The sequence below is a fragment of the Oncorhynchus nerka genome, linkage group LG8 (genome assembly GCF_034236695.1).
Source record: "Oncorhynchus nerka isolate Pitt River linkage group LG8, Oner_Uvic_2.0, whole genome shotgun sequence".
NCBI classification, from domain to species: Eukaryota; Metazoa; Chordata; class Actinopteri; order Salmoniformes; family Salmonidae; genus Oncorhynchus; species Oncorhynchus nerka.
This window is the reverse complement of record NC_088403.1, coordinates 41,254,412-41,269,141: the sequence shown is the minus strand read 5'-3', so window position 1 is coordinate 41,269,141 and position 14,730 is coordinate 41,254,412. Positions and strand designations below refer to the sequence as shown.

Here is a 14,730-nt window from a genome sequence, read left to right as displayed (position 1 = left end):
TACCAGTCACATTTTATTATTATTATTTTTGTACATTTCAAGTTGTTTTGATAGATGAGTAGTGGCACAGAAAATCCCATAGCCATTGTTGAATTGAAGGAACTGTAGTTACATGGCATTGTACAGCTTGGAGATAGAGACTTTGTCAAAAATGATGTAGAATGAAGAAGAGTCATCCTGGGTCGTATTCAGTAGAGCACAACATAGCAAAACATTTTCCAGCGGAAATTAGGTAGTCAGGTAGTCTCTGTTTTCAGTCTGTATTCTTCATTTTGGTGTCTAGTGAACACGACCCTGGTAGTGCTGTACATTGATTAACGTATTTTTGTGTGTTATTAATATGATGAGCAACTGCTAGCTTGGTATCACTGTTGTTTCACTTAATTCAGTCTGGTTTTACCAGGCTAAGCACTTGCTGCAAAGTCCTATGTTCTGACATGGCCTAGGAGCTGTACATGCTGTACGCCTACATGAAGGTCTGGTTGTTTGTTACAGACTAGATAGACGCTTCCTCTAACCACTGACACAGGACCGGATATTTGTCATTAGCCTACTGGTAAAGGTTAGTGCTCTGGGTTATCTGATCCTAGATCTGTGGTTGGGGGAAACTTCTACCTAGAGAGTATCTTACTTGATGATGAGGACCAACTGATCCAAACTCCTGAAACCCTCTGATTTGGTGAATTGGTGAGATTGGTGAAGCCACTGTCGTTCAATTATGAGCACCGGTTATGGCTGGACCATAGTTACAGAAGGAGATCAGTTATCAGCATGTCAGTTATCATGATGTCCAAGATTCCATTCTAGAACCAGAATGTCCAAGCTAGTGGAAGATGCAACGGAATCCAAAGATGCCCATTCTTAATCCACGCCGAAAAAGTAATGAAAAGTCACACTTAATGGGATATCACTTGTCAAGGCCCTGCAAGATGTCCCCTTTATTGTAATAAATGATTGAGAACATTTCCCATCCTGTCCTCCTTGTCAGCGATACATTTTTAGATGAAAGTGCATTTGCACACTGTCAACTCCCCCTTTCCCTACAATGTTACATTCACATTAAATGGTGCTACCAAAACTCTCTTTGGATAAAGTGGATGATAGCAGTTCATCCTTGCAGTTATTATTACTCAGCGTAGAGAAGAAAGAATCAAAGTTTTGGATTCTGATTATCTGATAGCAGGAAGTAGCTTGTAGCACTGATGACAAAGAGATTGACCTTGAACACAGTGGCTACAAAACATGTTGAACGGAAAATAGGTAGGACATCTTTTGTCCCTCCACCACCTATTGTGCCAAAGCATTTCATTTCTCAGTTACCAAACCAGAAACGTTGCTACATCCAGTGTGCCCAACTAAAATATGACTTTCAACACAACAGCATGGTCATTCATGATAACGTTATCGAACGATAATGTGATTATTTATGGAATGAATATCCTTATTTCTAGACTGATTGAGATTGAGATATTGAATGCACATGTCTGTTGCCATACTTGTTGTACTGTGTCATTAATATGTGTAATTTAGATGCCTGCAGATGTGGACTTATAGGTAATGTAGTGTTTTTAGGGTGCGTTTCTCTCAGCTTCCTGTCTGTCCACTGTTACCATGGTTTCCTCAGCTAGATTCTGGAATCACTCATAGGCTAGTCTCAAAGGGGACAGTTAAATGTTCAGGTAAATGTACAGGTAGTGTCGGCCTCCGGTGTGCCCAATATCTCATCGTCCGCATTTACTGGGTCGTATTCATTAGTGCACACCATAGCAAAACGTTTTGAAACAATTTTTTAAAAATAATCTTATTCTCCCTCTCCATTTCAGTGCATTTTCTTCCGCTTGGTGTCTAGTGAATACGACCCTGGAGTCCCTTTGTCCACTTGTCCAGTCAGATAGAGAGTCAAACAGTTGTCCCCTTACATTCAGTCCCTTTCCAAAGTGTCCAATATGGCGTTGGTTAATGGAGAAGGGTGAGGATTGGAGTGTTAGTTAGATGATGGGAGAAGTACGTATAGAACCACAGAGTTTGCGTTTGGGACCATACTTAATTTCCCAAAAGGGGAAACTCTGAGACCCTCCTCCTCAGTCTCCTTTGAACAACTGAATCAGATAGAAGGCCATATTGACCCAACGAACCTAAGGGGACATGTGATGCCTTCTGGTCGTATCAATTGTGTTATCGGATTGCATAGTGGAAGAGAAGAGATCGGGGTAGCAGGTGACTAGAGAGCTGAAATAGATCTGGGTGCAATTCAAGAAAATTACCAAAAGCAGGGATGGGCCATGTTAAGCAACTCAGTCAGGGTCTCAACTTACTGTTGGAATAGAATAGTAGAATTCACAAGGTGCAATTTTTAAATGTGGTTGTGCATCAGCAGGTTTTCTCTTAAGTCACTCACTCAATTAGCTATGTCAGCTAACAATTATTTCATAAAATGTTTTACTTGTAGTAATCATGGCCGAATACTGACCAGACATGCAGAGCACATGCCCAGGGGCCTTGACCTCCAGGGGGGACCAATTGATTTTGTTAGTCACTCTCACTCATATATCATATTAACATGGCATAAGTCATGGCAAAAATGTGTAGATTTAAAGGAAATTAGTTTTAAAACTGCAAAAATGTATCTCCACTCCATGGCAAAATGGATAGAATTGCAGGAAAATAGCTGTAAAACTGCAAATTCTTCTCTCTGCCTCATGGCAAAATGAGTAGAATTGCTTGAAATTTGTTATAAAATGGCACACATTTTCCCTCCGCACCATGGCAAAATGTGTAGAATTGCAGGAAATGTACTTTTTTCTCTCCACCGTCAAGACGGGGGCCAGTAAAATGTTTTACCTGTGAGGTAGGGGGATGCCAACCAAATCTCGCTTAATGCCACCAAAAGGCTAGGGATGGCCCTAGCTACTGGTATAATGCATTTAGTTAAAAGAGTTAAGTAGTTTAACTGCACAAATAGATTGATTGTACAAATCAGTGACAGGTGTGGGTATGGATATGGGTACACAGACCCGTGAGCCACTGCGGCCCCTCATGATGAGTTCAGATTTTTTGTGTCCCCCACCCCATCCAAGATCCCCATCCCTGACCTAAAGGGAAACCAGGTATTAACCAGGTATTTGTAGGGAAGGGATCCATCATCCATCCAGATAGCAGATCACTCTGAAAAGTGGACACCTTTTGAGGACCAAGGAGGATCAAATGAAAACCAGGCAGGGATCTAGTTGCGAGTAGGATCCCTCCATCCAGATGCAGATCAGTAGAGGCAAATGGCTAGACTAGATAGCTGAAATTGATCTGGGTGGAAGTTCAGGAGGACCTAAGGGAAACCAGACTCGAGTCAGGGATCTAGTTGGATCTAGTAGATCCCTCTAGATCAGCAGAGGCAGCGTCGGTCGCTCTTGGTGACCTCCTCGGAGGAGTGGACCACGTTGGGAACGAAGCCGCTCTTCACCCCCTCCCAGCCCTCCTGGATAGTGATGTCACCGCTCCTCACCTAGGGTGAAGATACCAAGGTTAGAAGGGACAATGTTGTATTCACATGCTAGCCTGGTCCCAGATCTGTTTGTGCAATCATATCAACTCCTTGTCACTCATTGTCATGCCAAATGTCATGTTTGCCATGGCAAGGAGTTGACATGATAGCACAAACAGATCTGGGACCAGAATATTGACATGCAGAACACTTTGATAATAAACAATTCATGGGACCAGCTGTTGCCATTGCTAAGCTAGCCAAAGGTTGTACAGGATTCAATTTTAATTCTTGACTCAAACTTTGTATCTTCAACCTGGAGCTCCTCACCAGCTGAAAGATGTCCCTGGTCAGCTCCGTGAAGGCGTGCTCCACGTTTATGGCGTCGCGGGCCGAAGTTTCTACGTAACGCATCCCGTAGGCGCCGGCGAGTTTCTCAGCCTCCTGACGAGTTACCTGGAGAGGTAAACATGCGATAGTATTGTCTGTTTATATGGAAATGTGTTGTGCATTACTTATGCACAACATTACTTACTTACTCATTAGTAAAGGTAGGGGGAAATTTTTTATTTATTTCAATGCTCAATCAAACACACACACACACACATCCCACCTACCCCCCTCCACACATACACTTAAACTACTGCAATCTGATAGGCTACCTGGCGCTGAGGTTCCAGGTCACACTTGTGGCCGACCAATAGGAACACAATGCTGTGTGGTTGTACGTGGCTCCGGGCCTCCTCTAGCCAATCATGAACATTCTGGAAGGAACGGCGGTTTGTGATGTCAAACAGGAGGAGCCCGCCCACCGAGTTACGATAGTAGGCTCTGGTGATGGACCTGGAAGAGGGGAGGAGAAAGGGATGAGAGGGTGTTTATGTTAGGAGATGAGAAAGGGAATAGGGAGAGAAGGAGAGATAGACAGGAAGTAGAGGAATGAGAGGAGAGAGAATTGAGAGTGTTAGAAGGAGAGGGGAGACATACAGTGTTAGAATATTGTAGGGAGGGAGAAATAAAAATAGATATGTGTTGGGAGGCGAGACAAAAGTTGCAAGCAACAGATGTGAAAGTGAGAAAGGGGGAGGAGAGTGTGTAGTGAGGGAGAGAGGAAGTTTGGCAGAAAAGAGGGAGAGAATGTGAGAGAAGGAAGGAGGAAGAACATGAAGGGGGGAAGAAGTGAGAGGAGGGATATGAAAGACATGCGAGGTGTGGGTGATGAGGGAGGGAGGTGCAATGAAAGAACGGAAGAAGAGGAAGACATAGAAAGAGAGGATGAAGATAGGAGGACAGTGGTAAAATACATATTCAAAATAAATAAATAACCAGTTTAAATTAATCACAGACAAAAGAGCAGGGTATGATGAGGAATTATTATGGAACGCTGACCAAGCAAGGGTGTGTGTGTGTGTTTAAAAGCTGTTAACTCTTTCAATATGTAAAATAAATGTTTATCTATGAAAAGAGACTCCTGCACACTTGTTTTTCACTTTTTTAGAAACTTAACTATTTATAGGCATATTCTAACTGTGTCACTGATGTGCCAAAGTGTAAATATTGATGTAGACTAACCTTTGTACCTTATGCACTGTTTCAATAAGGCACTTTTGAATAGTCAAACAACAATATCAGTAGTGGTATGACAAAAACTATCTGGCAGTTTAGACCTTGGTGCAAATGGCAACTGTGGACTATCCTATCCTTTGATATCCTTGTATATACTTTGATCAACAATTATGAATGATAGCCTGTCTAATAGAGGGCTCTGAATAAAAAGTATGTATACATTTCATGGTTTGGCCAGCTGCACAAGAAGCATCCTTGATAAACAAGAGCAAGCAAGCGTGATGGATTATACCGATAGCACAGTTTATGCATAATCATCTGTGTGACAGTTCTTATGGAGCCCCCCCCCCCCCCCCCCATACCTGAAGCGCTCCTGTCCCGCGGTATCCCAGATCTGTAGCTTGATGCGTTTCCCCGGCTCAATCTCCACCAGGCGAGAGAAGAAATCCACGCCGACCGTCGGGTCACTCACCTGGGCAAACCTTCCCTCCGTGAACCGTCGGATCAGGCACGATTTCCCCACCGTCGAGTCCCCAATGACGATGAGTCTGAACTGGTACAACCATATCGCCTCCATGGTGACTGCTGTCTAGCTTCTGTTCGTAGAATCGTGGTCGGATGGAACACGCACAGGCACACACACCGTGAGACACAGACACATGCAGGGACACACGCTCACACAGCGCAAAAGCGCAAAAGCCTGAGTCAGTTAACCCATAACAACAGTGCTTTCAGAGGATAGATAGCCTCGGGCACCCTGGTGAAAGCCTGTGAGAGAGACCTCGCAGACAGAGGGGCAGCTATAACGGAGATTTCAAATGGTTACTGCCCTCCCTCCTCCACAGCACCGTAGCTTGGCTTCCCAACAGAGCGCAGCCCCTGAATGATAACGAGGCCTTTGGAGAGAGCACAACACCGCTACTCTTTGTGCCCTTGTTTTGTGTCTAAATTCCCTTTGGTGACAAGTAAAAAGCCACGTCTCTTCTGGATTTGACTATGGCTTTGATCTAGGCCTAAGCCCTCCTGTTACAAATGCCTATTATAGTCCACATGTTTATTTACAAGCATGTGACTATTGGAAATCCGCTTTAGCCTATATTGGCCAACTTTCAAATCACTTGACTGTGGCAACTATTTGATAGCCTGTGTTTTGCGTTAGGCTATGAATAAAGCCCCATTGAACTTCCCTTTAGGAAGAATTCAGTTATTCCATTCTGTTTGTAGCCAGTGGCACTTAGGTCAGTTTACATACTCTATTCTATAATCTATTATTTTCTATTCCATATTCTATAGACCTATGCTTATTTAAAACCCTACAATGCACAGATTTATTATGGTATTGCATTCTATGCACAGGCCTGGTTATCCAGTCATCAGACTGCCTCCATTGACATCTAGACACACCGCCACTTCCTCACTCTGGCTGGCCGGGAATCACACAGTGAGCTTGGTATGCAAACACAACCGTGACAAACAGATCCCCGAAATAATACCTGGAATATCCACCCCCATAGCTTTGCCTGAGACCGGATATAGGCTTCAGCTAGGGTCTCTGGAGCATTGACATGGACAGTAGCCTAGGCTAGATTGTACCCTACTATGGTAACTACTGGTCATCATAATGTCTATTGTATTGTTTACCATGGATATTTCACATCAGGTGCTTTTGGATAAACACAAATATGTTTAATTACATGGACAGTCTATTGTACAGAAGCCGTTACTGTAAAGAACTAATAGAGGGTTGTAGGTTAGGTATTTCACATCAGGTGCTTTTGCATTAAATATCAACTGATTTATTCCAGATTCAATGAATAGATCCCTCCATTTTGCGTTATGGTAGGATCATTGCTTATTTTAGTCTTACAGGCATCATTTCACCCGATATGTCAGTAATGGTAAATGGAATGGAGAACAGTAGAATAGAATCTCCACGATTATTTGATGCAGAAGTGCATTAGACAACATCACTTCTGTCGCTCTCACAATAGACTTTCAAGACCAAGTAGTGTCGCTTTTCTTATTTCTCGCATCATTATCCTCAAATAAGAAGGCCTTGTATAGTTCACATTTGCTAGAAAGGCCTATTGCCTAAGAGAGAACGAAATGGTTTCATCTTACGTGGTTTGGTTGCGCGGCTCAGAACCCGATTGCTGCAGGTTCCATTGCATTGAGAAGCTTTCGTAGAACAAACGCCCGAAATAACGTCTCACAGCAACGCATGAACAGCAGTTTACAATTGCCCTGCGGAAATCTACCAACGGGTCTTCGTTGTGATGTCTTTATAACGGTCTATTAATGACACCCTAGAAAAAAATCAAAGCACGCTTTTACTCCCCAGAATGCTATCATTTGTGAATGACAGCCTAGGTCTACACTGTCGTTTTGAAATCACACAACTGTAAAATGTGATAGACCTATGGCAAAAATTATGAAGGTTAATTTTGTTTTCACTCCTCTCCTTATCTCCTTTTGTGTTTTGAAGGAAGCTAAACGAAATAAATGTTGCCGCTGATGAAATTGCAGCGCGAGCAGCACCATCACAGACCCTGACTCATTCCACCGCCCAGCCCGCATCAGCACCTCTACTACCGTAAACATCAATATCGACGCGCACAAACACTTTATCCGCATATCTAGAAAAAAAACACAGCGACACAAAACGTTGTTAATAAAACCATTAGAGCAATGATATGTAGATCAATGTCCTTGTTCTTAAGTCGTTTTATGAAATGTAATTCATTTGACCTATTGGCTACCATTTTTGGTAGGTTATTGAAAGAACCTCTCACCAATAGTCTTTTATAGCATATCCAACAATATTAGTAAGCTAAAAGGCAAACATATAGATAGGGCCACTGCCACTAAATATTCAAGTTTTAGACCCTATATACTGCCTACCAGACATGAAACATATTTTGGACTTTAACTGATATAACGATTTATAATCGTGAGTGTAAAACTGACAATATTGTATGCGCGTAGATACATAACATTGTATGTTTGGTTACCACAGCTGCTTGTGCGTTGATCCGGATACAGTGTATCAAATACGCTGGATATGTAGTTCGTTTCCTTTCCCCCAGCAGCAAAGTGGTGGACAGAAAGTACAGTGAACTATTGACTTACTGTATGTACACAACTTTATCAGTAAACTAAAGGGCTGTGGTTGCCTAATCTCCAAACAGCTGACGGGCAGATTAATGGCAACGGCTTCCAGGCGAGATGTGCGCGCACACATACCGTAGACTGTTTGACCAAAATTGACAGTTTGTGGATGAAATGCGCTGACTACTCTTTTTAGAAGTTCTCATTTTTTGCTCTGGATGGAATGAAGGTTGGGTAGGAGAAAGAACGAGAGAGAAATGATGAACGTTTGGTAAGAGAGAAGGGTCGCCCAAAGGATACATTGCATGACTCTGATATAAGGACATGTATGGAATAGAACAATTGCAAGAAAGGAAGACCATTTCGGAATATTTTTGTGCATGCACATTTTGAATAAAAGAGGGAGAAGTTCCTCTTATTTTCTGTCTTCATCAATTCATTAATATTGTTTTCTCCTTTGACATACAGGCAACTTCAGGTAACGGGAAAAGAGAGCTGCTGAAAAGTGGACCCATATGAAATAGAAAACTGAAAAAAGAGGACACTGACTTTTGTAATATTATTTTCACATAGAATATTAAATTCTATGTGAACAACTAAGTTGTAGCCTATATATTCTTCTATATCAAGCCATAACCCAACCATGCAGCAGGAACGCTTGCTGAAGGTTCTAGTCATCGGTGACCTGGGGGTCGGGAAGACGTCCATAATAAAGCGTTATGTCCATCAGATATTCTCCCAACATTACAGAGCCACGGTCGGAGTCGACTTCGCCCTCAAACTCCTCAATTGGGATCACAAGACGGTCGTGCGACTGCAGCTGTGGGACATCGCAGGTTGGTAAACTAATTATTAGTAATCTTCTTCGACAGTTCGCCTACCTTTACTTTTATAACTGCTATATTTGATTTGATACACAAGTTTAAAATATGTCAAAAATATGTCACGTACATGGTATGGTGTCTGTAATAGTGGAACATTGCCAGTTGGTAAACTAATTACGCATAGAATAAGAGTAGGCCTATTAGAGTAGGCCTATCAGCTCTGTTACATTACGTTTTATAACTCCTTTATTTTATTTGAGAATGGAACTTTAACAATAGGTAGTTACACACACACACACACACACACACACACACACACACACACACACACACACACACACGTGTAATAGTAGTAGCCTAACCGACCCATTCTTGAGCCTCTCTATATTTCACATGACCTGATAATCGACATATAACTGACATGACCTGATGTAAGGCCCTGACATACACTGTCCTATAAAACAGTGTAATAGTGTGAGTGTTGGTGTATGTGTGCGCGTGTACGTGCATGCCTGGCTGTGTATGCATTCATGTGTGCATGCGCGCGTCTGTATGTGTGTGGACTTTACCCCGTCAGTCAATGCACATGCACTAGACATTTTAAGACTCGCACACATCGCACCGAATGTGAATCTAGCGCTTGTCTGCTGATCGTTCCTCGTAGATTACGTTTTTCAAATCGGTGCTCACTCGGTTCGCGAATTACGTTCAGAGGTAGGAAGTACTCTCGGCCAGCAAACGCTATGGGTGTGTCTGAGCCCTTATGGTGCTGTATCTCTAAACTGTCAGCAGACTTTTCCTCCGTATCATCTCAACGGTAGATAATGACCTCATCACACCATGTCTACCAGCCCCCCCAAAAACAAAAAAAAATTGCAAAGGAAACGGGGAGGGAGGGGGTGTGCCCAGGTTAATGAAACCACAATGTTGACCAAATGAATCCTTACAGCCAAATAATAATTCATAATAGATCAATCATTTAGTTTTTACAAATACATATATTTCATATCAATATTAATATAATCCAAGTTTTTCTCATAATAGTATAAACAAGTGTCAATAATCACCCACTGTCTGGTTCATAATAATGAACTATTCCACCCTGACACAGTCCTCATGCATTGTTTCACAAGATATGATTGCAAACATGACATTCATTGAAATTAAGCTGCAACAATGAAGCGCTTTCAGCGCAGGGCAGGAAAGGAAAAAGAAAGAAACAAGATGTATGTTTTGCCCATGTATCTGATGCTGTCTGGCCAAAAACAGAATGGCATGTCATACTATTTTTGGCCAGACACAGCATCAGATACATGGGCTACATACAGTATATAGTGAGACAGAGGGGCGCTGTTTCGCTCACTTGAATGCTTTCTCCGGTGAGATAGTTTCAGCCACTTGCGAATTGATGGAAAGTTGAAGGGTGCACTGTGCACTGTTCAGATGCTGGGATTATTTTGGATGAATGTGCGACGGTAACCTACTTTTTGAAGTGATTTGTTTGACAATAAGATGAAAACATCATGACTGGTTGTGTTCATGGCACATTAACAGGTAATACATTTTTACAGTTAAATTAAAGGCCTCAGACTGGCCTCTTGCTGATCTAGGATCAGGTTCACCCCTATCCATTGAGTCTTATTAATTTAGACAATGCATGTAGGCAGTGGAAAGACAGAGATAGACATTGTAGGAGAACATAGCAGGAAAACCAGTGTGATGGTATTTACACAATGCATGCTGGCTATTGGCAGTGACAACCAGTGATATTTCAAACCGTATTCTGTACGTTATGTGTTAATGTTAGAAAGACCCTGTTCTCTCTCTCTCTCTCTCTCTCTCCGTCCCTCTCTTTCTCTCTCTCAGCTGTATCATGGTTACTCACTGGAATATTACAGTCAAGGCGGTGGCCCGTTCCTGTAGGTTCATGCTCTACAACATCCGCAGAGTACGACCCTGCCTCACACAGGAAGCGACGCAGGTCCTAATCCAGGCACTTGTCATCTCCCGTCTGGATTACTGCAACTCGCTGTTGGCTGGGCTCCCTGCCTGTGCCATTAAACCCCTACAACTCATCCAGAACGCCGCAGCCCGTCTGGTGTTCAACCTTCCCAAGTTCTCTCACGTCACCCCGCTCCTCCGCTCTCTCCACTGGCTTCCAGTTGAAGCTCGCATCCGCTACAAGACCATGGTGCTTGCCTACGGAGCTGTGAGGGGAACAGCACCTCAGTACCTCCAGGCTCTGATCAGGCCCTACACCCAAACAAGGGCACTGCGTTCATCCACCTCTAGCCTGCTCGCCTCCCTACCACTGAGGAAGTACAGTTCCCGCTCAGCCCAGTCAAAACTGTTCGCTGCTCTGGCCCCCCAATGGTGGAACAAACTCCCTCACGACGCCAGGACAGCGGAGTCAATCACCACCTTCCGGAGACACCTGAAACCCCACCTCTTTAAGGAATACCTAGGATAGGATAAAGTAATCCTTCTCACCCCCCCCTTAAAAGATTTAGATGCACTATTGTAAAGTGGCTGTTCCACTGGATGTCATAAGGTGAATGCACCAATTTGTAAGTCGCTCTGGATAAGAGCGTCTGCTAAATGACTTAAATGTAAAATGTAATGTGAGAGAGGTTAACTTCCGGGAGAAATACCATTTATATGTCAACACTCACTTAAACACACACACGCACACATACACACATAAATATACACACACACACACTTGAAATGTCTCAACACATTGGAGTATCGCTTTGCTTCTTAAGTCACTTTATTGAGAAATATTCATTGTTGTTATGTTGTTGATTTAGATGGTATAGTTGTAGATGTTGTTGTTGGTGCTGTTGTTGTTATATCATTGTTGTTGTTTTTCCCCAGGCCAGGAGCGCTATGGCAACATGACGCGGGTTTACTACCGCGAGGCTGTAGGAGCGTTGGTGATCTTTGACATGACGCGGGCCTCTACCTTCCAGGCTGTCCTCAAGTGGAAGGGAGACCTCGACTCCAAGGTAAGAGATACATTATTACTTTAACATGCTTAGAACTAGTCATAATGAAGTATACATGCAGGTTGTACTATACAGTGAGGTGGTAGTGAGTGCCTGTAGCCTGAGTGGCTCAACTAGTACTATCCTCCCTTCAAATAATCTCCACCGTTGTTTTCATTTCATAAAGACTTTTTATTTTTTATTTTTTACGTTTGTTAAGATCCTTCTCTCCTCTCATCCATCTCACCCCTCACTCCCATTTTCTCTATATTTCCTTGCACTTACATCTTCTCCCCCATTTTTCTCTCCAACCCCCCCTTTCTCTCCCTCACCCCACACCCCTCCCAGGTTGCTCTGGGTAACGGGAGGCCAGTTCCGGCCGTCTTATTGGGTAATAAATGTGACCAGCTGAGTACGGGTCTCTGTTCCAAACTGCCCAAACTGGAGAACTTCACTAGAGACCACGGCTTTGTAGGGTGGTACGAGACCTCCGCCAAGGTGAGGTGTGTGTGTGTGTGTGTGTGTGAGAGAGCAAGACCATGGTTTCGTAGGGTGGTAAGAGGTCAAGGGTCACGACATGGGGTCGCGGCATAGAGAGGGATGGGTCTCTATTGTTGCTGTATGTAGTGTATTTCAGGGGATACAAGCTTTGTGTTTGAAAATGTTAATAAACGTTGTGTGTTAGCAGACAATGTTTTGTGTGTATGAGTTGCTTTCTGGAATGTAAAAAGCGTCATTATACCTACTTACTGCTAGCTGAGTGAGGGATTGTGTCTGTGCATATAAAGACTGTATTTTTTCCTTCCCATTCTCTTGCTCTCTCCATCTGTCCCTCACCCCCTCTCTTTCTTTTGCTCTCATGTCTCTCTCTCACACAAACATCTCTCTCTCTCTCTTTGCCCTTCAATTCTTTACCCCTCTCTCCCCTCTCAGGACAACATCAACATCGACGCGGCCATCATGTGTTTGGTAGAGAGCATCATGGATGTAGAAGAGGAGAGGCCGCCAGCTGGAGATCCTAGAGACCCTAGCGTCCTGGTCTCACCACGCTTTGACTACAATAGGACAGGGATGGCTGGACTGCCTGGGTGCGATGGGTGTAAAAAGCGACCTCTGCCTGGCCGAAGGGAGATATTTGAGGGATGAAGTCGCTCTGGATAAGAGCGTCTGCTAAATGACTTAAATGTAAATGTAAATGTATGAGAGATGGGGGGAGTGGAGTGGAGGAGAGGATTGCGAGCTTTCTAGTTGTGATGGGTATAATAAGTTAACTTTGCCGGGCCAGAGGGACATGGGCGATATCTGAAGGGGGGATTGAGGGAGAGAGAAGGACAGTGGCTTTTGACTCCAACGAACTCTCTATGCTAGGATGGAAGGGGACCGAGGGGGAGAGATGAAGGAAGAGATGGGAAGGAGTAGGGGGATAGAGAGACACACAGAGAGAGAGGGGGATGGGAAATATAGTGTGTGTAAAAGAGAGAGCGATAGTAGCATGATGCATTAGATATGGATGGACTGCTACAAAGGGTCATGTGAACTGAGCTAAGCCTGGATGACATGAGAGATCTAATCACATCACAGTGGAGGACAGAAGCATCCACATCGGCAAGGAAACAGCTGTGATGTTATCAATAGCGTTGCTATTGCAACACACTCATCACGAAGGCTGCTTTTGTAAATTCACTCTGGCCATCTATTCCGATTTCAGAGCACTCTCATCTGAGTGTGTCAGAGCGCAGAACAACTGATTAATTTACAAACTTTCAACACCCGCTGAATAAGACCGGTGTCAATAAACGTCTGCAAGAAAACGTCATTCAATTGTTGCCAGGAGCACAGTTACAGTCACTAATGCTCTAGATAACATGAAAACAGCCTCTGCTAGGGTGAGTAAAATGGCCAGTGAGGTGTCACTAATGCTCTAGATAACATGAAAACAGCCTCTGCTAGGGTGAGTAAAATGGCCAGTGAGGTGTTCTTTCATATGTGTCTAGAAGTAGCTAGTGAGCTAGCCAACTTTAGCCAGTTAGCTTGGGTGCTTGTTGCGAGGGTCAGAACACTCGGATCAACCCTTCTCCACGGGCCAGAGCGTCCAGTTTGCGCTCTGAACACTCCGAGAGCAAAAACGCTCTGATTTTACAATCTGACAATGCTCTGAATTTACAAACGGCCCAGAGCGTACTATGACACACTGGAGGCAATTTATGAACACACCCATAGTGAAAAAGAGACAGTGTCGTTCTATACCAAAATAATGTGTGTAATATTTTGAAGCAAATATCATTTTAAGGGAGTATGTTAGGCACAGACGTTCTCTTCGCCTGGCTGAGTTCTGCTAGGAGCAAACCAACCTAGCATGTGGACGCTTTTAGTCTGTGATAATGAAACCGGGAGGCTGAAAGGTGTAAGTTAGTCTGTGTCTCAAATTGCACCCTATTTAGTAGAAATTATGGGGATTTTTTAAAATACAGTTACACATCACAATACTATTTTGGACGATATTATGTCGATACTTTAATTGGCTCCAAGTATGGATATTTTATTTATTTTTACTAGCTAACTTTAGCTAACGTTAGTCAGCTGTACCTGCACCAAAATTACGGTATTTTTATTTTTTTCTCCATCTTCTTTTTAAATAGTGAGACACCATGTTTTCAGCACTTTTACTTCCGCGACTGATCAAAACAAATGTTAGTATGCTCTCTCTTGCATCTCTGCAGCAGACATATGTTTAAAACATCAAATTGCAATAGAATCGCAGTATTGA

General features: G+C 43.3%; 2 protein-coding genes across 4 annotated transcripts; one reads left to right on the top strand and one right to left on the bottom strand.

Annotated features, from left to right (window-relative positions):
• LOC115133290 (ras-related protein Rab-39B-like) lies at nucleotides 1–7,714 on the bottom strand. Of its 2 annotated transcripts, XM_029666371.2 has the most exons (5): nucleotides 7,166–7,714; nucleotides 5,407–5,640; nucleotides 4,141–4,321; nucleotides 3,809–3,934; nucleotides 1–3,499 (listed from the first exon to the last, which is right to left on the bottom strand). In XM_029666371.2, exons 2-5 carry the CDS (start codon nucleotides 5,619–5,621, stop codon nucleotides 3,380–3,382), a joined length of 642 nt encoding a protein of 213 aa, XP_029522231.2. In that variant the 5' UTR covers nucleotides 5,622–5,640; nucleotides 7,166–7,714; the 3' UTR covers nucleotides 1–3,379. The 2 variants fall into 2 exon arrangements, with proteins under 2 accessions (XP_029522231.2, XP_064877871.1); XM_065021799.1 differs by lacking the exon at nucleotides 7,166–7,714 and having other exon boundaries at nucleotides 5,407–5,730.
• Nucleotides 7,715–8,162: 448 nt separating this feature from the next.
• On the top strand, nucleotides 8,163–13,157 carry LOC115133291 (ras-related protein Rab-38-like). 2 transcript variants are annotated; one of them, XM_029666372.2, is made up of 5 exons: nucleotides 8,163–8,423; nucleotides 8,621–8,988; nucleotides 11,854–11,984; nucleotides 12,312–12,461; nucleotides 12,897–13,157. In XM_029666372.2, the coding sequence occupies exons 2-5, from the start codon at nucleotides 8,796–8,798 to the stop codon at nucleotides 13,107–13,109; spliced, it is 687 nt and encodes a 228-aa protein (XP_029522232.1). In that variant the 5' UTR covers nucleotides 8,163–8,423; nucleotides 8,621–8,795; the 3' UTR covers nucleotides 13,110–13,157. The 2 variants fall into 2 exon arrangements, with proteins under 2 accessions (XP_029522232.1, XP_064877870.1); XM_065021798.1 differs by lacking the exon at nucleotides 8,163–8,423 and having other exon boundaries at nucleotides 8,430–8,988.
• The last annotated feature ends 1,573 nt before the right edge of the window (nucleotides 13,158–14,730 follow it).